Source organism: Schistocerca serialis, chromosome 5, assembly GCF_023864345.2.
Source record: "Schistocerca serialis cubense isolate TAMUIC-IGC-003099 chromosome 5, iqSchSeri2.2, whole genome shotgun sequence".
In the NCBI taxonomy this organism is placed as follows: Eukaryota; Metazoa; Arthropoda; class Insecta; order Orthoptera; family Acrididae; genus Schistocerca; species Schistocerca serialis.
In genome coordinates, this window is record NC_064642.1 from 65888992 (window position 1) to 65914109 (window position 25118).

At 44.2% G+C, this 25118-nt stretch overlaps 1 protein-coding gene across 1 annotated transcript in view; it reads left to right on the forward strand.

Annotated features, from left to right (window-relative positions):
• LOC126481079 (atrial natriuretic peptide receptor 1-like) overlaps positions 1-25118 on the forward strand; it is a 1220509-nt gene that overhangs the window by 1144417 nt on the left and 50974 nt on the right. The window contains exon 15 of the mRNA XM_050104566.1: positions 12586-12735. Coding sequence (XP_049960523.1) covers positions 12586-12735 — 150 coding nt within the window. The remainder of the gene's footprint in view (positions 1-12585; positions 12736-25118) is intronic.

The window sequence follows — 25118 nt, forward strand, 5'->3', positions numbered from 1 at the left end:
TTGTCGAACAAGTTTACCGATTTTTTCAATGTTTGCATCAGTTTTTGCTGACAATGGTCTGCCAGTGCGAGTGTCATCACTGGTGTCTTCGCGGCCATCTTTAAATCGTTTAAACCACTCAAACACTTGTGTTCGCGATAAACAATCATCGCCGTACACTTGTTGTAACATTACAAACGTTTCACTTGCAGATTTTCCTAGTTTGAAACAAAATTTGATGTTAACACGCTGTTCTTTCTGTACACTCAACATTTTCCGACGCACAGACAAAACGTCAACTACTTAAAACAGACGCCACGGGCAGACTGAGTGCAGGAGGCAGATGAAACTCGAGCAGTAGGCGGAGCGAGAGTCACGTGACAGGCCACGCGACTTTCAGCCTTATTGCATTCGTTTTATTGTTTCACCAGTACTAGTCCGGTTTTTTTCTGGCCACACCTCGTATACGCTGTAACGGTCGTGAAGATTGGTTACCTTTGAGATACGATGTAGTGAGTCGATGTTAGTCAAGAATGCCTTCAAGGCGACGAGGACACCATTATGAACACCTCACCGAGTTTGAAAGCGGTCATATAACAAGACCGCGAGAAGCTGGATGGTCCTTCTGCGGTACTGCAGGAAAGACTTGGCAGGAATGTGGCCACTGTACAAGATTGTTGGTAGTGATGGTCACGAGAACGTGCGTTAGCAAAAAGACCGGGCTCTGTACGGATAATTTGAAATTTTATGGTTAGGTCTTATGGAACCAAACTGTTGAGGTCATCGGTCCCTAAGCTTACACACTACTTAAGTTAACTTGAACTAACTTACGCTAAGCACAACGCACACATCCATGCCCGAGGTAGGACTCCAACATCCGACTGGGAGAGCCGCGCGGACCGTGGCAATGCGCCTTTGACCGCGCAGCTACCCAGCGTGGCAACCATCCACAGGCTGGCCGGCACGACGGACCTCGACACTAATCCGCCGGGCGGATTCGTGCCGAGGACCGGCACTCCTTCCTTCCCGGAAAGCAGTGCGTCAGACCGCACGGCTAACGGGGCGGACTTCCTCTGTACGGCCACGTGGCACTACGGAGGGGACAGATCATTGTGTTTGGCTATGGCTCTGGCGCGTAATATGAATTGCTATAATAATAATTATAAAAGGTGGCAATTTTATTTACGCACTGTCTTTTAAATAGATATGATGGTATCTGATATTCAAGTACTAATGCAAAGAAACGTAATGATGCTAAAATGCTTTAAATTCTTGCTAGGTAGCGCAGTGGTTAGCACACTGGACTCGCATTCTGGAGGACGACGGTTCAATCCCGTCTCCGGCCATCCTGATTTAGGTTTTCCGTGATTTCCCTAAATCACTTCAGGCAAATGCCGGGATGGTTCCTTTGAAAGGGCACGGCCAATTTCCTTCCCCATCCTTCCCTCCCCCGAGCTTGCGCTCCGTCTCTAATGACCTCGTTGTCGACGGGACGTTAAACACTAATCTCCTCCTCCTCCTTGCTATGATTTAATCTTTAAAATTTAATAATTCTCTTTCTGTTAATATTTAATTAATTGACTAACGTCGTTCAGATTTCGAAACGCTGACGGCGTTAAAATTTAAAGTTGGTGAGGCCCTGTTTGGTTTTCTTTCAATTGTTGCGAGCCAGCGATGGTGCAATGCTGTTCGCTTTCAAGTCTACAAATTTATAAAAATCAGGTCCAGGAAACACTTTTGTGATCACGGTTGCGATTTAGGCGATATTCGCGTAATTGTACTGATTAAGAGTTATCGTTTCCGAAAGATGCCGGTTCGATTATAGCTGTGTGCACTTCTGAGCGTATAATGAAAATATTCCTAACAGCCAGCCGGAGTGGCCGTGCGGTTCTGGGCGCTGCAGTCTGGAGCCGAGCGACCGCTACGGTCGCAGGTTCGAATCCTGCCTCGGGCATGGATGTGTGTGATGTCCTTAGGTTAGTTAGGTTTAATTAGTTCTAAGTTCTAGGCGACTGATAACCTCAGAAGTTAAGTCGCATAGTGCTCAGAACCATTTGAACCATTTTCATTCCTAACACATCGCGTAACAAAAAGTAACATGCGAATCACAACCGTGGTCAAACGAAGAAAATATATGATGACGTAAATGTTCTTCGCTGTTATTCAGGACAGGTTTAGATTGAACACCGCAATTTTCATTCTTTAGAAATCACAAGACGATACACTTTAGAGATATTTGTTTTGAATAACTTGTATTTACCTTTTCTTATACAATATGGTGATTGCGGATTATCTCTCTCTCTCCTTTTTATAGCCTTTATACATCCACATTACATTCATCGATTAAGAAACTTTTCTTTCTCTACCGGCCAGTACGAGAACAAAATCCGACCATGTCTTACATAGAATCAGTTCTCACTTAACAGTCATATATAGTTTCGTAGTACAAACAATGCTAGTTTATTCCGTGCACTAGTATGTCTTTGATTCACTGAGCACAAAAATTCAAATAATAAAATTATAATTACATTTTTAATATCGTCAGTTCTTCTTTATATCATGAAAATAAGGTTTGACATCGTCGTAATATTATTTTTCATCGTTGTAGCACTATTAAGTACCGCATCTGCAACAGCAGCTTGAGGGTCAGCTGGCGCCACAGTGACACAATGAACTCTTATAAATCAGTTACTTCAAGGACGGCTCCTAGCCATACGGCCTGTAGCGTGCGTTCCACCGTCCGCAAAACACCACCATTTGCGACTTCAATGTTGTCAAGCGAGAGCCATTAGAGAGCATGGTGGAGGTCTGTTTTATTTTTTGATGAAAGCTGGTTCTCTCTCGGTGCCAACGATGGCCGTGTCTTGGTTACAGGGACGCCTTGTATTGACCGATCAAGTGCAACAGGCACAGAACTCTATCCCATAAACTGGCACCCGGCAGCCGTGCAACACGAAGTATGCACGTTTGCATGCTTGCATCCTACATTCTGGAGGTTACACCACTTATTAATGTACCACCATTTCACGTTTCCAGTGGCTTATCTCGCGCTTACTTTAACCTGTGATCTTGCAGCGTTAATCACTTAAGTATCGTAAGCAGACAAATGTAGTGCCGAAATTTCATTACTCTGCATTAATTATTTTGTGGTGTTGCGATTTTTTTCCGTCAGTGTATTTTGCTCATCCCTACGTACATAGGCAGAAGTGATCATCATAATAAAAATCAGAGCGCACATGCAAAGATTTGGGTGCTCGTTTCTCCCATGTTCTGGTCGAGAGTTGAGCACTCTAGAAATAAATATGTCAAAAATCCGCCTCTGTTGCGAAATGTTACTGATCTTTACCCAGATATCAGCTAGAGTAATCTAGCCTTCTCCAGAAGCACAAAAAAATAATTAATACATGCCAGAATGAGACACGGTCTGAAGAGTCTATATTACTCTAGGTGAAACCTCGGTAAAGACCAGTAACATTTCGCAACTGAGGCGGATTTTGGAAATATTAATTTATCACAGTTGCTGGCAGGGCTACAGCACGTTAAAAACTCGAGAAATAGTCCGAACGTGGTTGTATGAAACCTCTACCATAGGACCTATCTCTGTTATTCATTACCAGCGGCTTACGGATTGATGACATAATGAGGTTGCACAACATTTATGCCACAGCGGTTGATCCATGTCGGTTTTGCAAATACCGGATGTGACGCACGTTGGGTGTCAGAGGCGGCAGAGAGACTGAAATGTCAGAAATACAATGTGTGCAGGTTTTATGTTGCGTTTTATGGCAACACAGTAAGTTTATTTCTGTTTACGACTGATTGTGTTAGTTCAGTCGCTCTCGACGATGCACATTCGGATTCTACACGTACATCTATATCTACATGTAAATGTGGGGGAGGGAGGTTCGTGGATCACAGTCACTTGGCTCCCTTTTCTTTCCTAGTTGAAAAATACTGGTACCCCAAGAGAAAAATGAGCGTTAGATAGAAACTCTTTAATTGTTCATGACATTTTCGTGACATGTATGTATGAAGAAGAAGTGTATTGTTTGAGTATTCTAGATATTCTCCATGATGCAGAACGCCTGTTCTGTTTCGCCTGCCACAGGAGTTGAAATCGCGTCTCCATAGCGCTTCCTCATTTATTTAATGAATCCGTGACAATACTTGCCACTCCTAGGTAAATCTTCATTGTGGAGCGTTCTTGGGTAGATCAGATGAGGATCAGCTACCAACCCAGTATCTGGTACTGATCCTCTGCAAGACACCCTGCATTTCGCTAGTTTTCTAGCATTAGGACTTCTCTATGTAACACAGCACTATCCACAAAGAGCTTCATACAGCTTCCGATGTCATCCACTAAAGCATTTGTATATAATGACGGAAGAAAATCGCAGCACCAAAATGTAATTAAGGTAAGGTAGTGGAATTTCGGCAGTACATTTGTATAGTGATCATATGTAAGTGATTAACTTTGGAAGATCACAGGTTAATGTAATTCGAGATAAGCCAAGCAAATGTGAAAAGCTGGTGCATTAATAATCGGTGTAACCACCACGGTGTTGAATGCAATCATGCAGACGTGTGTGCTTCGTGTTCTACAGGTGCCGAGTGTCAGTTTGTAGCATTGAGTTCCATGCCTGTTGCACTTCGTCGGCCAATACAAGGCAGTTAATGCTGTTCGTCGATGACACTGGAATTGTCGTCCGATGTCCATACGTGCTAGATTCGAGAGGGATCTGGTGATCGCTCAGGACAGGGAAACATGTCGACACTCTGTAGAACATGTTGGTTTCAAAATATGTATGTGGGCGAGCGATATCGTGTTGGAAAACACCGTCCGGAATGTTATTCATGAACGGCAGCGCAACAGTTCAAATGGCTCAAATGGCTCTGCGGCGCTGGTTTCTCACACGTGGTCAACAAATCGTGGCGCGTATTTGTGCAGCACCACATTTAATTCTCCTTGTTGCGAACGTACTCGGTGCTCACATTCGTTGTTGTTCAAAAATGGCTCTGAGCACTACGGGACTTTACATCTGAGGTCATCAGTCCCCTAGACTTAGAACTACTTAAACCTAACTAACCTAAGGACATCACACACATCCATGCCGGAGGCAGGATTCGAACCTGCGACCGTAGCAGCAGCGTGGTTCCAGACTGAAGCGCCTAGAACCGCTCGGCCACAGCGGCCGGCGGGACAGAATTCAGTCTTGGCCCATTTTCAAAGGAAAACTGAATCTTAATCAGCGGACGGCGATCTGAACAGCAGTCCACACGCATGCGAATCCCTTTTCATTTGCTGCGCTACCTCGCTCTGCACCGATATAACGGTACGGCGTAAACTTCCTTTGTGCAGTGTGGCCTAGAGGTAAAGCGCGTTCGCTCCTCGCGAGCAGACTGCAAAGTTGTTGCACGTTGGGGAAACTCGTGGAGACACAGCAACAGGTGTTCTCTCGCCAGAGACGTGGGCGATCGATGGCGCAGGGGAAGTGTCAGGGGGCGCAGCCACGCCCCGCCCCACCAGCGCTTCTTCAGAGGTCGGCCGGGCGTGATGCGTGACGGCCGCCGTCGAGGTTCATCTCGCAGCCGACTGAGGAAAGCGAGCAAAGCGGTGAGGTGAACCCGAAAGCTGCGGAAGAGACAGGGTAGAGGGGGAGGCGGCAGACAGAGACAATCAAAAGCATACTCACTAGTCGTCGCAAAGAGCACACTGATGTATTAGTTAGGACACCCAGTATTACGCCAAGAAACACTCAGACAAAATATTTGACATAAAGCGGAGCTCGTAAAATGTATATAAAACGATACCAGTAAAGAATACGGAGTAATAATATATGCGTGTTTCCGGCAATGTTTCCTCCAAGGTTACCTAAAGTCTAATATCGCACCCCTCCAGCAACACGTGGATCGACTTGTTTAATATGTGGGAGAGAGTCGCAGAGGTACTGAAGGAACTGAACTGGAAGACTCTTTAAGATGGTTGTAAACTATCCCGAGAAATCGTATTAGAAAAATTTCAACCGGATTCAAATTATTGTTCTAGGAATATACGACAACTCCCTACGTATCACTCACATAAGGATCGTTAAGGTAAGATTACAATAATTACTGCACATACACAGGCATTCAAACGAGCATTCTTTCGCGCTACATACGTAAATGGAACTGGAAGAAACCCTAATAAATGGTACTGTGGGACTCATCCTCCGCCATGTACCTCAGGATGGTTTGTAGAGTATATATGTAGATATAGGGACAGGGGTGCTACTTTTGTGGCTCTTAATTCCGTCTCCGGTAACAACAACCGGCGAAAATTTGTCATAGGGACGGTTTTTGTCTATCAAACAGAAATAAATACCATCCCCTTTTTCCAAAACTGTGTTCCTCCAACAGTCCTACTCCTCATTTACTGCATCTCCAGTAAAATGAAATAGTCTTTTCCTTTTTTTGCTTTTTTGTATTTTCAAACAGTGACGAATATACACTACTGACCATTAAAATTGCTACACCACGTACATGACGTGCTACACACGCGAAATTTAACCGACAGGAAGAAGATGCTGTGATATACAAATAATTAGCTTTTCAGAGCATTCACACAAGGTTGGCGCCGGTGGTGACACCTACAACGTGCTGACATGAGGAAAGTTTCCAACCGATTTCTCATACACAAACAGCAGGTGACCGGCGTTGCCTGGTGAAACGTTGTTGAGATGCCTCGTGTAAGGAGGAGAAATGCGTACCATCACGTTTCAGACTTTGGTAAAGGTCGGATTGTAGCCTATCGCGATTGCGTTTTATCGTATCGCGACATTGCTGCTCGCGTTGGTCGAGATCCAATGACTGTTAGCAGAATATGGAATCGGTGGGTTCGCCGGCCGGTGTGGCTGTGCGGTTATAGGCGCTTCAGTCTGGAACCGCGTGACCGCTACGGTCGCAGGTTCGAATCCTGCCTCGGGCATGGATGTGTGTGATGTCCTTCGGTTAGTTAGTGTGGTGTCACCGCCAGACACCACACTTGCTAGGTGGTAGCTTTAAATCGCCCGCGGTCCATTAGTACATGTCGGACCCGCGTGTCGCCACTTTCAGTGACAGCAGACCGAGCGCCACCACACGGCAGGTCTAGAGAGACGTACTAGCACTCGCCCCAGTTGTACGGACGACGTAGCTAGCGATGCACACTGACGAAGCCTCGCTCATTTGCAGAGCAGATAGTTAGAATAGCCTTCATCTAAGTCAATGACTACGACCTAGCAAGGCGCCATTAGCAGTATATTGTCTGAAACTATAGAGTCTCACTTGTATCGTCAATAGCGATGTACCAAGAATGGATTAAAGTTAAGTATTCCAGAAGCTACGTACTTTTCTTTATAGCATTCATTACGTATCCTGTTTCAGACCTCACGCCATCCTGCGTGAGCTTATAGTGTGTATTTCGGTCTCCTCAAACCACACTGTGTCGGCACTTCTGTCGACACATCAGTTAGGTTTAAGTAGTTCTAAGTTCTAGGGGACTGATGACCTCAGATGTTAAGTCCCATAGTGCTCAGAGACATTTGAACCATTTTTTTTTTTGAATCGGTGGGTTCAGGAGGATAATACGGAACGCCGTGCTGGATCCAAACGGCCTCGTATCACTAGCAGTCGAGACGACAGGCATCTTATCCCCATGGCTGTAACGGATCGTGCTGTCACGTCTCGATCCCTGAGTCAACAGTTCGACGACGACGTTTGCAGCAGCATGGACTATCAGCTCGGAGACCATGGCTCCGGTTGCCCTTCACGCTACATCACAGACAGGAGCGCCTGCGATGGTGTACTCAACGACGAACCTGGGTGCACGAATGGCAAAACGTCATTTTTTCGGATGAATCCAGATTCTCTTTACAGCATCATGATGGTCTCATCCGTGATTGGCGACATCGCGGTGAACGCACATTGGCAGCGTGTATCACCGGGCGTGATGGTATGGCGTGCCATTGGTTACACGTCTCGGTCACCTCTTGTTCGCACTGACGGTACTCTGACAAGTGGACGTTACATTTCAGATGTGTTACGACCCGTGGCTCTACCCTTTATTCGATCCCTGCGAAACCCTACACTTCAGCTAGATAATGCACGACCGCATGTTGCAGGTCCTCTACGGGCCTTTGTGGATACAGGAAATGTTCAACTCCTGCTCTGGCCAGCACATTCTCCAGATCTCTCAGCAATTGGAAACGTTTGGTCAATGGTGGCCGAGCAACTGGCTCGTCACAATATGCCGGTCACTACTACTGATGAACTGTAGTGTCGTGCTAAATCTGCATGGGCAGCTGTACCTGTACACTCCATCCAAGCTCCGTTTGACTCAATGCCCAGGCGTATCAAGGCCGTTATTACGGCCAGAGGTGGTTCTTCTGTGTCCTGTTTTCTCAGGATCTATGCACCCAAATTGCGTGTAAATGTAATCAAATGTCGGTTCTAGTATAATATATTTGTCCAATGAAGACCAGTTTATCATCTGCATTTCATCTTGGTGTAGCAATTTTAATGTTGAGTAGTGTATTACGCGTTAATTACAGAGAGTAGCATTCTTCATAGCAGATCGGAGGAAGACAATGTTAGTATAGTCCTATTTAACACCAGGTACGTCAGTGAAAATGTCTCTATTCTCGCTCGTACTAGGGACAGAAAGATGCCTGAAACCAGATGTTAACAGCAATGAAATTTCGCAGTGGAATGAATATTGCAGTGACGGACTGAAAACCGGTGGTGGAGGCACGTGATAATATGCACTGACGCTTAGTACAGAAACCGAGTGTGAAATAATTTGTATGAAGCTAAGTGTTAGAGATGGGACAGACGTAGTCCTTGAATGCTGTTCTAGGCCACGTCTGTCGGTGGCAGTAGTGGCGCAACACATGAGGGGAAACTTGGAGAAGACTCAGCTAAATTTTTGCTGGTCCTGTTATGTACTAGCTGAAGATTTCAACTTACCAACTTTACATTTCGAACTCACGCGATTAAGGCGGGCATCAGAGGCGGAGAGTCATGTGACGTTGTTCTAAGTGCCTTATCCTAAAAACACGTCGAGCAGCAAATCAGAGAAACAATTTTTGAAAATAGCATTATAGATCTCCTAGTCGCCGACGAACAGCAACTTGTAGACTCAGCGTAAAACAGGGAACCCTTGACCATAAGGCAATTACAGAATCGCTGAATACGACCATAAAAAGTAATATAAGAAAGATGGGAAGTTATTGCTGCTTAGCAAGGGCGACAGAAAACACACTGAAGATAACCTGAGCGGCCAACAAGAAAAATTTGTCTCCACGACCGAAAACACTGTGTGCCTAAGAGTATTGTACAATATGCATTAGACAGGTGTGTTCCCAGTAAAGCTGTGAGATTTGGAAAAGACCCACCGTGGCTCGACAACCATGTTAGAAAGCTGCTACGAAAATAAAGAGACCTTCAATGCAAATCTAACCGTATCCAAAGCCTCACAGACAAACAAAAGCTGAATAAAACCAAGACTAGCCTAAGGAGAGCCACGCATGAAGCGGTAACGAATTCTGAAGGATAAGGTCCGTCTACTAACATGACAGAAACTCCTAAGAAGTTTTGGTCTTACATTAAACGTACTGAAGCCATCTGTCCTGCCCCTTTGTCACCATAACGGCATAGAAACGTCCAAGACTCTTTCACCGGTTCCTTCTTTAAATCGTCGCACGAAGGTCGGAATGACAGATATCGAAGGAAGTGATTTCGGGATACAAAAGCAACTGAATTCGCTCAACTGTGGAAAGGTCACTGGATCTGATGGCGTACCAATACGATCTGCTTAGAGTAAGCCGATGTGAAAGAATCTGCTTCTCTGCTAGCAACATTGCACAGTAGTTTGCTGGAGGGCCGAAGCATTCATAGTCATTGGAAAAAAGCGAAGAGGGATTGGTCGAACAGACGCACAAAGCTATAGGCCTATATTCTGACGTCGGTCTTTGTATAATTATGGAATATCTTTTGTATAATTATGGAATATCTTTTATGCTCATTTATTATTACATTTCTGGAGACCGAAAATCTCCTCTGTAGGAAACGACGATCGTGTGAAACCAAGCTTTCCCTGTTCGTCTACCAGCCCCAGAAAGCAGTCTACACCGGCGTCCACTCCGATGCCGTTTTTCTTGACTTCCGAAAGACTTTAGTTACAATTATGTGCTGCCACTTAGAGCGTACGGAATACAACACAAGATGTATAACTGAAATGGGGTTTCCAGCAAACAGACGTAAAAGTAACTTTGGTCGTACATCAAGAGAATGTTATAGGACACGTAGAAAGTTCTGTGAGGCTTCACGTGGATGATTCTGTTTACGCTTCAAAGTTCGACTGACATGCAGAAAGATTTTCGGAGAGTCCTTGGTACAGGGATTGACAGTTGACAAATGCATGATTACACGATTGCAGAACAATTACTGGAAACAACCATACACATAAATTATATCCACCTATATACGTAAGAAGCGATTTAACATGGAACAACCACACAAAAATAATTGCAGGTAATGTAGGCACCAGACAGAGGTTCATTCGAAGAACCTTTAGGCAGTGTAGTCCACACCAAGGAGGAAGCTATGGAAACGGTCGTTCGCATTGCTCCTCAGTTTGGGATCCGAACGAAGCAGGATTATTGGCCCAAACAAAGGGAATATCCAAAGAAGAGCAGCACGTTTCTTCACAGTTTCATTTAATAAGTACGAAATCCTCACGGAGATGCTCAGCCAACGCCAGTATCGTACGCTACAAGAGAGGCAATCTGCGACATCGTATTGTTTACTGTAGAAATCAAGTGAGCGTATTTCCGCAGAAGAGTCAAGAATATGTTGCTTCTTTCTACGTATTTCACTTGAAAAGGCCATGGAGGCTTTCCAAAATCGTTGTTCCTTCTGATTATTCGCGACGATTATAGGAAAGTGACAATAACGCACAAAGTATCCTCCACCACACACCATAAGGTAGCTTTCGGAGTAAAGGTGTAGTTGGATGACCGCGGACGCATCAACACGTTTGGCTGAGACACCGAGCGACGCTTAAACGACCAGCGTGTTCCCACCAAAGCACTTATCCTATGATGTTCGAACAACTTACGGGTTTGCTGCCATTCTCAAGGCACAAATGCAAGGAGGAAGAAATGTGCACCGAAATTTAATACCTCGGTTCACAGAGGAGAAAGAAGGAAGATACCACACAAAGAACAAGTGTGAACACAAACAAACATGACCAACACCACAAATATCGATAGTGACTATTAATCAACAGGTGAGGTAGCACTAATTCTGTTCCTCTGTTTTTTGATGAGAGACAGAGCCGGATTACAAGCAGCATTCCTTGAGAATGGAAGGGTGTGCTCCTGTCGAAATATCATCGGTGGTCGACGATGTCACCCGGCAGCAAACCCGGAAGTTGTTCAAACATTCAATTTGCCGGGAAAAGTTAAGGTCTCACCTTATGCAATGATGTTCACGTCTGAGGCGCGAAACCGATAATGGTGTACCAAACTGCGTAAGAACTAGGACAGTTCAATCTTAATATTGTGTATTGAACCGGGGACCTAGAAACGACGGAGAGGATTCGTCCCGCCGTAGCCCTCAGTGGTTCACAACAGGCCACAGCAGTCCACCCACCCCACCGCCGCCCCACACCGAACCCAGGGCTATTCTGCTATTCTGCGGTTCGGCCCCCAGTGACCCCCCCCCCCCCCTTCGCAACATCTCATACCAGATGAGTATACCTCAAATGTTTGCGTGGTAATTATGGTGTACATGTACCTGGAGACAGTGGTAGCACAGCAATCGCTGACATAGTGTAACTGAGGCGGATGTAAGGGGAACCAGCCCGCATTCACCGAGCCAGATGGAAACCACCTAAAAGTCATCCACTGGCTAGCCGGCACACCGGACCTCGACACTAATCCGCCAGGAGGATTTGTGCCGGGAAGCGGCACGCCCTCCCGCTCCGGAAACAATGCGCGCGGCTACTACAAAAATTTTTAAATTTTTAGAGAATCTGTCAAATTATTAACTTTTGCCAGCTATCCTTGGTTTGCTGGACATGGAACTTAAAAATAAAGGGAAAAAAAGCAGATCCTGTGGCTCATACCTCGTTGTTGAAGCAATTGTTACGCATTTTACCGCATGGAGCTGTTACCCAGCATACTTGTCCTGAAATTTGACTTCGGAAGTCTGTTGTGTGTGTGTGTAGAGCGATTTCGACTTTTGTTCATTGGTATAGGTACGAGTTCACTTTACTTGTGATCGTAATTATCAGTCTCGTATGCGTGTAGTCTTATCGCACTAGGGGAGATCTTGACTTCTGTACGCTACGTCGCTTTCTGTACTGACTTGCCTACTACAGTGTCAGGCTACATTTGGGTCAAGCCTACAGAAAATATGCTTGGAAATGCAAAGTGAATTAACCTCATTGGATCCAGTGCCTCCTCTCACCACCGACCCTCCTGTCTCCTAATCATATGGACGGCCAGCCAATGTGCAGACCTGGAGCCGATTTGAGGTGTAGTGGGAAGGAAATCTTTAGTCATGACGTCTGCGGCTGTGTTACAGGGAGAACGAGAGCGGCAACATCCTGGACAACCTGCTGTCGCGCATGGAGCAGTACGCCAACAACCTGGAGGCGCTGGTGGAGGAGCGGACGTCCGACTACTTGGAGGAGAAGCGAAAGTGCGAGGAACTGCTGTACCAGCTGCTGCCCAAGTAAGTCCGAGATCCATCAACAAGTCTTCTACTCACCTTCACCTTCGTCATGCTTCTTACGGTTACCATTTCGTTAAACTACGTCCATTAAAATCTTTTATTCCATGCTACAGAGAATTATTGTCAGGTCACAACCACAGTCAAATTGAAATCCGCATGCTATCATCTATCATCACGTATGTTATCTAGGAATTTAAAGAGTAGAATATACAGAACTATTATTCTACTAGTTATGCTATATGGGTGTGAGACTTGGTCTCTCACTGTGCAAAATGAAAAGCCGTTTCGAGTACTTGGAAACAAAATTTTGAGGAAAATTTTCGGAGCAAAAAGGGATGACATTAGCCTAGAGTGGCGAAAACTACATAACGAAGAGGTTCACGAACTCTATTCAAGCCCTGACATTAACAGTATTATTAAATCACGTAAGCTGCGATGGGCGGGTCACGTAGCTCGAATGGATGAGGGCAGGGCAGCACGCAGAGTACTGGTAGGGCACTTAGAGGGAAAACGTCCTGTGGGGAGACCGAGGCGTAGATGGGAGGACAATGTGAAGGCTGATTTGAGGAGCCTAGGTATTGAGGGTGAATGGACGGAAATAGCCCAAGACAGGGACAGATGGCGAAAATATGTTGCTGCGGTAATGGACTCTCGAGTCCGGTATGACCAATGAGTAAGTAAGTAAGTATGCTACCATCTACGCAACGTTCATGCAGCACAGCTCGCGACCTCTCTAAGTCTGCTAAAGAAACAACGACTCGCTATTTTAGAAAATCGCACTGAAGTCAAGTACAACATCCCGGACATAAATCTTGTCAGAAGTCCTCAGGCTTTGGTTGTGTTATCACATCCTCTTCATTCTGACAACCATTATAGGTAAACCCCCTCGTAGAATGTAGCAGGGCGTCATGCGGATGACGCAGAAGACGTCTTTCCGCTTATGTCTTTTTCATCAAGGGTCAGACGTTGGATACTATATGGCTAAGAGTAGCGGTGTAGTAACATCTCCAACAATCCCACATTCCCCTCACTCCATACCGGAGTCTCCCGTGCTGTGTCTACTTGCTGGTGGTCCTCCAGGACTTTCTGTTTGTTCTGGGCCCATACGAGTGCCAGCTATCTTCTTTCTTCAGTCGTAACCTTAAAATATGGGAACACCATGAGAAATGTACGACTGAACACAAATTAAAATGCTAGACAAGCATGCAGCTTGCGGTCTTATATTTAACAACTAACGACAACTGTGCTGTTTCTTCAAGATGGTCCAAGTGTCAGTCGAGGACAGGGAGTATTCTAGTTGTCGTTGTGATACTGGCATCAATGTTCTTAAACAGAATACCTATTTTGACTGAAATGACTGCGAAACATGGTATACGTAAGTACTTCAGTTATTGCGTGTTTTGGGTGATGGCTGTGTCAATGTATTTGCTATTCTTTTTTGATATGTGTTGTGAAAGTGCATCGCTTTCGTGTTTGTGATAACCATCGTTATGTGCAATGTGCGAGTATTTGATCGCGTTCATTTCTGTCTCATAGTCATCAGCATCAAGTGCAAATTCCTGTATTCTGTTTAAGACGGATATGAAAGCAACTTGTTTATGTGAGTTGGGGTGTTTGAAGGATGTATCATTGACAGTGTCTGTGTTTGTGATTATCAGGTCCAAAAATTCCAGGCTCGATATATTCATACTCAAATCGAAACAGACTTTGCTTTGACACCCATCTTGTTTTTGCACACTGTTGAGTCACTTTTGTGACAATATGTTTCAAGTTTAGAAGTTTGTGAGCAATCTCTAACAATATCTCAAGTGGTACAGAAATGGAGGTACCTGGCTGGTTCAAATGGCTCTGAGCACTATGGGACTTAACATCTGTGGTCATCAGTTCCCTAGAACTTAGAACTACTTAAACCTAACTAACCTGAGGACGTCACACACATCCATGCCCGAGGCAGAATTCGAACCTGCGACCGTAGCAGTCGCGCGGCTCCGGACTGAGCGCCTAGAACCGCTAGACCACCGCGGCCGGCTGGAGGTACCTGAAATGCAGTAAGAAGATAGCCACATCACAGGAAAATACTAAATGATAATTTTAAAAGTTTTCCTTGTGAACGGTAGACCAACACACAAAGAGACCTAGGCACTTATTTGATCTTTTTTTCCTTCAAAGCACGATAAAATCACATGCCAAGACTACACCAAAAACTTTATTATCTGTGTTCACTTGGGTTAAATGCTTTTTTACTACCACTGCAGACTTATGGCGAGGTCTAACCTCGAAACATGTTGCTAATTAAGTAATTTTTGTAGCCGCCAATTTTTTTTGACTGGTAGCGATATTTCTAAAACCTTTTTAATACTTATGAAGCAGTTATAGTCGGTTAACAATCAATGTAGCTTTAATTTATACTAAGCCAGATGCCACTAAATATCTGAATAACAATCCGTCTACTTAGGTATTTGATAGGTATCCTTAGTTGCTTGTGGTTTTAATAACGAAGTTAATTATTTAGCATAAAAGTTGCTTTTGGAAAACGATGGTGACTGTTACTGGATTCGTCGGCAGGACTTCCAGATGCACATCCTTGTCCATATTATGAACTTTAGGAGTAACTAGATTCACTATTACAACGGCTTGTAGAAATCTCTACCCACCACATATGCAGCTCTAAAGATTTTATTCAAAGACTAAAATATTGTAGCTGATGATTGCACAGCTGTCTGCTTGAAATTGGAAGCATTATTCATTATGCCATGGAGAGTGCAAAATGTAGAAACGTATTCCAGATCCACTAGATGGACTGGCTTTCTTACAAAGCACTCCTAACTGACCACCCAAAAGAAAAATGCATACGTACTCTGAGACGGCCCATGACGACGAGATCGTATTTCAACCTGGTGATGTAACGAATCAGGTGTGAGCCCCAGAAGGCATACAGCTGTGACTAGTGACGTAGGGTTAAGTGTGGGAAATAGCGGAATTCCAACTTACGTTGTTAACTTCACATACCTCAGGGAAAATATTCAAAGGAAAGTCACCTGACGCGTTCATGTCTTCGGATATAGACTGCAAAACAGATTTCATTCTTCATAGCAACTTACAGAAATGGTGATGCTTTTCAAAGAGTGGAATGGTGGCGAAAGGGAGAATACATTACTTCAAATTACTTCGTTGTATCGAGCTAAGTCTGTGAATATATTTTTAGGAAGGAAGAGGCCAGAACCATATATTTCGTTCGTACCCAAGCAGTAAAGAAGAAACGAAACACGGCCAAATATGCAGTGTCATATAACACAATAATGAGTAAACCAAATACACTACGAATCTTTTAAAAATATGTTTTATTTGGCGGTAAATAAAATTACAGTCTTGCTTCCACCAGTTACCGTGATGAAACACAACAGCTTTACTTGCAATAAAAACATTTTTGGTGAACTTCCTCCTGTTAGCCTTATATGGCTAGCATAAAGTCTGAATGCCAATTGAAGGCCTAGTCATCATAATGGCAGAATTAGCAATTCATGAACGCATAAAATAGTGCGTTTCCTGTGGCAGAATTGTCGTGAGCTCACCTCTTGCAACAAAGACACTGGACCCACTGTTGGTTGTATTATCGTTTCAAGCAGTAAGTAGAAAGGCAATTTTTACCCTCATCATCAGAATGTTGCAGGTTATAAGAGAAAAAAAGAAAAACTGGACGGAACATTTCTTGAGATGGACCTTCATTCTTGTTTCCACCTGCTGTTGCCTTGAACTTTCCTTGACTGTGATATCAATTGGGATGCACCACCAGCCCTTAGTCAACGTGCCGTATCGCTATGTTTGAACTAGTTTTCGAAACTACAATAGAAATTTTCTAATTTTGAAATCATACAAATGAACCTTATAAAGCAAAAAAGCTCCTGTAAACGAAGATAGATTTAGCTATTCTCGATTCTAAAAGGTATATGCTCTCTAGTAGCTTCCATATTTGAGTAACAAAATTTGCTCACCTAGCAAAAAAAAAAACACTCACATATCTTCTTCGCGCTTAGGTATTCACTCAGCTGGTATAGTCAAGTTTGTGACAACCCTCAGGTAACGGCAGCACTAATCCTCCATTGTCGGTAGCGCTCTAGGAACACTGGTACCTCATAAAAGTGATCTGCGTAAACGAGCACTGCGCGGAAAATCGTCCCGGTCTACCGTACCACACGACGACATTCATACTGGCACTTTCCCGTCACCAGTACTTCGACATATGAGACCGTTCTTGCAAGAAAATCCTGCCGCTACCTGTGACCTTTCAATGGCGTTTCCAGAAAAGTACTATAACTCATACCAAATATGAGGTCGGCATAGTTCTTCGACGCCATTCACAGTGCGACCTATTACTTCACGTTACTCCTTTTGAACGCGTATTGGGGTTCGAGTCCTCCCTCAGGCGTAGTTGTATGTGTTGTTCTTAGCATAAGTTAGTTTAAGTAGTGTGTAAGCCTAGGGACCGATGACCTCAGAAGTTTGGTCCTTTCCGAATTCACACACATTTGAACACTTTGACCGCGTACACTTTTGCTGAAATTACATATGAGCATAGTAATACGTGAATATGATTGTTAATCGACAGTTAATCACACCTCTTCGCAACGTACCGACACCAAGAAAAAACTACAAATACGTTATTTCCTTTCACATACTGCCTACACGCTCATCCTTCTGCAGGTGGTGCTCACGCGACATTTTGGTGAATGATTATGGAAAACCACCTAGAACCACACTCGGGTCTGTCATGGTAACACACGAACAGGCGTCACTCCGCCGCAAGTATTCGATTCGGGTCTAGTCGTCTAGTTGTCTAAACATTGTAGTAAACGATATATCTTCACTTGTACTAGATCAAGGGTACAAATCCTGAGTACCACGAAAACGAAAACTTTAGGAACATAATATAACATTTTTTATGTGGGCCTTTGTTGCTATGGGCGCAGGTAGTGTGACAAGCGATAATGCTTTACAAACGAAATCACCATTGCGCCAAAATTGCCATAAAAATTTCAACGAATCGCTTGACAAGTATAGAAAATTTGCAAAAATAACTTTGTTTAACAGCCAATATTGTTCTTACTTCCTTCATACTTACACTGACTACAGTTCCTAAGTAATGTTTTGTGGCTCATTTGTGCGACTTGAAAACCATTCTGCCAAATTATCACTAAAAACTGTACTAATCTCTTGATGTGATTTGAGAATCTACACTGAAGAGCCAAACAAACTGTTACACCTGCCTAGTATCACGTAGCGCCCCCGCGAGCACGCGGAAATGTCGCAACACGGTGTGGCATAGACTCGAGTAATGCCTGAAGCAGTGCTGGATGGAATTGACACCATGAATCCTGTATGGCTGTATATAAATCCGTAAGAGCTCTACGGGGTGGAGTTCTCTTCTGAACACCACGTTGCACACCTCCCCAGATATGTTCAATATTGTTCATGTCTGGGGAGTTTGGTGGCTAGCGGAAGTTTACTCAGAAGAGTGTTCCTTAAGCCAGTTCCTGTAACATTTCTTGACATGTAGGGTGTCGCATTGTCCTGCTGGAATTGCCCTAGTCCGTCGGAATGCACAGTGGACATGAATGGATACAGGTGATCAGGCAAGATGCTCATGTACTTGTCATCTGTCAGAGTCGCATCTAGACGTTTCAGGGGTCCCAACTGCACACGCTCCACACCATTACAGAGGCTCCACTTGCTTGAACAGTGCCCTGCTGACATGTAGGGTGAATGGACTCATGAGGTTGTCTTCTTATACGCTCACGTCCATCCGTTGGACACAATTTGAAACGAGACTCATCCGACCAGGCAACAAGTTTCCGGTCATCAACAGTTCAATACTGGTGTTGACGGGTCCAGGCAACGCGTAAAGCTTTGTGTCGTGCAGTCACCTGGGCTACACGAGCGAGCATTCGGCTCCGAAAGCCCATATCGATGACGTTTCGTTGAACGGTTTGCAGACTGACACTTGTAGATCTCACAGCATTGAAATCAGGAGCATTTTGCGGAAGGGCTGCACTTCTCTCATGCTGAACGATTCTCTGCAGTCGTCGTTGTTCCCGTTCTTGCAGGGTCGGTTTCCGGTCGCAGCGATGTCGGAGATTTAATGTTTAACCGGATTCCTGATATTCACGGTACACTCGTGAAATGGTCGTACGAGAAAGTTCCCACTCCATCGCTACGTTGGGGATTCTGTGTCCCATTGCTCGTGCGCCGTCTATAACACCACGTTCAAATTTACGTAAATCTTGATCATCTGCCACTGTAGCACCAGTAACAGATCTAATAACTGTGCCAGACACTTATTTTCTTGTATAGGTGTTGCCGACCGTTGCCGCCGTATTGTGCCTGCTTACATGTCTCTGTACTTGAATACGCATGCCTATACCAGCTTCTTTGGCGCTTCGGTGTACTAGAGTAGCTTTATCGAATAGAGAATGTTGAGTTCAAATTGTTCTCACTTCTTTAATACTACAATTATGTAAGAATGTTGCGGTTCTCACTTAAGGGCGTTGCAGTTTTTGTTCTCGTTCTGTATGCACGTTAACTGCGCTATTTTGTAGACCGTTAGATCACTATAATCCGATATGCGCCCTCGACAACCGGCTTGAATGTGTTCTTTTTCCTCCTATAAAGCTGCACAAGGTGAAAACTTTTATTATTTACAACGCGTAATGTGTTGAAAACCGTTTCTTCCAATTAAATTGCTCGTCTTCGACATGTCTTCTTTGTTTTAGAGCAAATATCAGCATCCTCATAAATACGGGGAGTTCAAATAGTCCCTCCGCAGTGTCATATGATTGATAGCCGCGCGTGCCGTATGAATGTTCGCATACCTGGTTTACTTCCCTTCAAGTGGACTCTCCCACCATTCCACTGTTTCGTTTATCTCAGCCAGCGTCAGTAGTATCGTTGGTGTGTGTCGTTACGTGTTCACGTGAACGGTTTAGTTCCTTTGTTCTTTTGCTTCATTTTTGCCACTGTTAAAACGCTAACCATTGAAGAACCTGTGTTTTTTTGCTCGAACAAGTGCTCAAAGCTGGCGGTAAATACACAGATTCAGTTCATCAAACATTTAATTCAGTTTTCCCGGAGACAACATTCCGACGTCGCGATACTGTGCGAGATTTGATTAACAAATTTCGAAGTACGTGTTCAGTGACAGAGGCACTGAGAAGTGGGAGTCCTAGAGTTTTGTCTGAGGATAAACTACTAGATATTTCGGTTAAAACGTCCGTGGGTCCTAACAAGTCAGTAAGAAAACTCGCCCAGGAAATCGATGTTAGTGTCGGAACGGCCAACACAGCTGTAACGATAAAATTAGAACTTTTCCCATACAAAGTGACAGTCGTGCAAGAACTGAAAAATACTGATCATGGCAAGAGACTGCATTATTGTCAATGATTCAAAAATTTTGTTCAACACAATGGAAGGGATATTCTTAATGAAACGTTTTTCATTGATGACTCGTGGTTTCATTTACCCGGGTACATTAACTCGCAAAATTCTCGTTTGTGGCGTACTGCAAATCCTTTGTGTATTCATGAGGAACCACTTCATTCTGTGAAAATAGGAATTTGTATCGCAATTTCTAGACGTCGGATTGTGGGTCCCATATTTTTCAACGAAACAATAAACGCAAAACGATACTGCGGTGACATCCCGTACCCATTCAACGAGGACTTGTGTTAAGTGAAACACTGAACAGTTATTTTCAACAAGATAGTGCAACCACGCACACAGCTCGCTTGCTGATGGTGATCGCATAATTTCACAGGGACTTTGGCCTCTACGATCGCCTGACGTAACACCACGTCACTTTTTCTTCTCGGGTGCAGAGAAAGCAACTGTCTATAAAAACTGTACAAATCCCTCGATGAACTGAAAACGGCAATATCCACTTTCACGGCTACTGTTACAGACGAAATGTTACAGCTTGTGTTTGGAAACATGGTTCAAATGGCTCTGAGCACTATGGGACTTAACTGCGGAGGTCATCAGTCCCCTAGAACGTAGAACTACTTAAACCTAACCAACCTAAGGACATCACACACATCCATGCCCGAGGCAGGATTCGAACCTGCGACCGTAGCGGTCACGCGGTTCCAGACTGCAGCGCCTAGAACCGCTCAGCCACTTCGGCCGGCTTGGAAACATGATTAGACGAATTTAATTGTGTATTCAACAACAGAGGGGACACTTTCAACATTTAATGTGAAAATTTGTTGGTAAAAATGAATATTCAGTAAATCAATAACTTGTATTTTACTGACTTTCATTTCGGTATATTCACTATGGCATACGGCACGCGCGGCTAACAGCCATACGGCACTATGGAGAGACTTTTGAACACCCCGTATAAAACTAGGAAACTGTACTGTCCGTCGATGAACTATGACACAATAACGTACACTCTTACGATTTCTCTGAAATGTAATATTTTGTCTCCTCGAGTAGTATGCTCAAAATTGTTACTAGACCATTCTTGTAACTTTAATGTCATCTGTTGGTACCTTCGACAAAGGTGCAGAAAAATTTGATGACGCGATAATTTCTTCATCGAGGTAGTATAGATAGTGCTTGTTTCGGTTTTTATCTTGCTGACCCAGGAAAATTTAAGGCCTCTTTGCATTAATAGCTCGTTAAGGGAGGGAGAGTTAGGAGTAATGGCCGTGCGGCACAGACTTAATTACGTTAACTGCGCCGTAAAACGCTCAGCTTCCATGGTGAACACCAAACACCATCGCCGCGGTAATTTCAAACCTGTGACTTGGCCAGACTGGGTACCTCTGCTCTCGTGTCACAGTCACTGAATAAATATGTACTGAACAACAGGCAGCCTGTCTTTGTCACTTCATGAAAAGAAGTGGTTTTCAGTCACTTGTCTTTCAAATGTTAAGATGCTGTCCTGTTTGTCATATCGGGCTTGTGTTTCCATCTCCGCTTATCCACGACATTTTATTATCCCGGTAATCTCTATCAGACACTCTCTCACTCAATTTTTTCCCCTTCACTACTCTTTCCTATTTCAAGATCACGATTCCACAATGCCCTGATCTGTATCTCTCTGACATGTTTTCTGTTTCGTTTGGTAATATTTTCCCACAAAATTCTTTCTTCCACTACATCCATTCCTGTTTGACGTATATCACTTGTATTATCTTTAAAATGATTCCTATTCGTCCCTCTCTGGTTTTATCCATAGTCTACATTTCAGTTATACACGAGCATTATCTACAGAAATGCCGTTTCAAATACATACCCGTTGGTCAACAAACGCTGACACTAGAACAGTTCCATCCTAGAAACTTTTCTCCATTTGCAATTGCCTGCTTTTGATGTTTCAGATGCTTCGGCGATATACTATGACCTTCCTCTTCTATTGTAATTTATCCGGCGCAATGGTCAGCTACTTCCATGCAGTATTTAATTTTCAAGACTCATCTCTAATATTCCATTTGATGAATGTTCTTCACAGTATTCACAATACGTAAGCGACTATTTGAGCACCTACCGCTATATGTACAGTATCGAACATTCCGTATACCAAAATCAATGTCACAATGTCCATGTCATACCGCGTAATAAAGTGCGGATATTGACGGAATATAATGAGAGTCGCGACATTCCAAAGATAGTGGTTCTCAGCATTTTCTGGAATATTTGGTGACTGGAACTGTACTGACTGAAACGTTAGAGTTGTTACAGGACTATTCCTCCGCGGAATATTCTTTAGAACGAGTAAGGGGCATCGCTTTGTTTGGAAATTTGTGGTAGGTTCCTGTGGGACCAAACTGCTGAGGTCATCAGTCCCTAGGCTTACACGCTACTTAAGCTAACTTAAACTAACCTACGTTAAGGACAACACGAACGCCTATGCCCGAGGGAGGACTTAAACCTCCGACGGCGGAAGCCGCGCGAACTGTGGCAAGGTGTCCTAGACCCAGCGGTTACCTAGTGTGGAGTATCGTATTTGTATGTTGATAACGTGGTTCATTACTATTCCTACGTCAGTATCTACGTGACTACCCTGCACTGATAATCTAAGTGCTTGGCAGAGGGTTCATCGAACCACTTTCCATCTGCTTCTCTATCGTTCCACTCCCGACCAACGCGCGGAATAAGCGAACTCTTGAATCTTTCCGTGTGAGCTCTGATTTCTCGTATTTTGTTATGATGATCATTTTTTCATATATAGGTGGGTGTCAACAAAGTATTTTCGCTTTCGGAGGAGAACGTTGCAGATAGAAATTTCGGGGAAAGATCTCCCCGAAATGAAACACGCCTCTTTTTTGTGTGATTGTCACACCAAATCCGAGACATTCTTTCCACTACTTCGCGGTAACAGAAAATGAGCTACACTTCTTTGCGCTTTTTCGGTGACCTCCGTTAATTTTATCTGGTGAAGATCAAATACAGCACAATACTACCCTATCGTCGGAGTGTTCTGTTTATAAAAGGTAGTCTTTGGTTTGCCTTCCCCACAACATTATCCATGAGATCGTTCCAGTCTAAGTTAACGGTATTTTCAAAGCCTAGGTATTTAGTTGAATTTCGTTATTAATCATACACTGAAGGGCCAAAGAAACAGTTATAGGTATGCGAATCCAAATACGCCTATATAAGACAAAAAGTGTCTGGCTCTTGTGTTAGATCGCTTACTACTGCTACAATGGCAGGTTATTAATATTTAAATGAGTTTGAACGTGGTATTGTAGTCGGCGCACGAACGATGGGACACACAATCTCTGAGGTAGCGATGAAGTGGGGATTTTCTCGTACGACCATTTCACGAGTGTGCCTTGAATGTCAGGAAACCGGTAAAACATCAAATCTCCGATATCGCTGCGTCCGGAAAAAGATCCTGCAAGAAAGGAACCAACGGAGATGTTTAATAAACTCAAGTGGCAGACTCTGCAAGAGAGGCGCTCTGCATCGCGGTGTAGCTTGCTCGCCAGGTTTCGAGAGGGTGCGTTTCTGGATGAGGTATCGAATATATTGCTTCCCCCTACTTATACTTCCCGAGGAGATCACGAATGTAAAATTAGAGAGATTAGAGCGCGCACGGAGGCTTTCAGACAGTCGTTCTTCCCGCGAACCATACGCGACTGGAACAGGAAAGGGAGGTAATGACAGTGGCACGTAAAGTGCCCTCCGCCACACACCGTTGGGTGGCTTGCGGAGTATCAATGTAGATGTAGATGTAGATGTAGACGACTGAAGAGAACGTTTCAACGTGATAGAAGTGCAACTCTTCCGCAAATTGCTGCAGAATTCAGTGCTTGGCCAGCAGCAAATGGCAGGGTGCGAACCATTCAACGAAACATAATCGATATGTGCTTTCGGAGCAGAAGGCCCACTTGTGTATCCTTGATGACTGCACAACACAAAACTTTACGACTCACTGGGGCCCTTCAACACCGACATTGGTCTGTTGATGACTGGAAACGTGTTGCGCGGCCGAATGAGTCTCGTTTCAAATTGTATAGAACTGATGGACGTGTAGAGGTATGGAGGAAAACTCATGACACGATGCATTCTGCATGGCAACAGGGACTGTTCAAGCAGGTGGAGGTTCTGTAATGGTGTGGGGCGTGTGGTGTGCAGTTGGAGTGTTATCGGACGTCTAGATACGACTCTGAAAGCAGAGACGTACGTAACCATCCTGCCTTATTACCCGTATCCATTCATGTGCATTGTAAATTCCGACGGACTTGTGCAATTCCAGCAGGACAATGCGACATCCCACACGTCCAGAATCGCTACACAGTGGCTCCAGGAACATTCTTCAGAGTTTAATCACTTCTGCTCGCCACCAAACTCCTCAGACATGAACATTATTGAGCATATCTGGGCTGCCTTACAACGTGTGTGCAGAAGAGATCTCTACGCCTTCATACTCTTACGCATTTATGAACAGTCGTGCAGGAGTCATGGTGTCAATTCACTCCAGCACTACTTCAGACATTAGTCGAGTGCACGGCACGTCGTGTTGCTGCAGTTCTGCATGCTCGCGGGGGCCCTACAATATGATAGGCAGGTGTAGCAGTTCCTTTGGCACTTTAGTGTATTTTGTCGTTTGATAATATATGCTGTCTGGTGTTGACATGAAGTTAGTGTTGAACAGAATAGGCAGACGATATATCCTCTAGGTTTCCTCGTATTTTCCACCTGTTTAAGAACTCATCTATCTGGGTGTCTCATTCATTGATATCCATACGTCATCTTTCGTATATTTGCATTACGTATTGTGATGATGCAGACTGCAGCCAACGTTGTCTTGTCGATCAGCTCAGATCGACTAACCTCAGCCTCATAATAAGTTGTCTCTAATACGTGACAATAGGCATGAG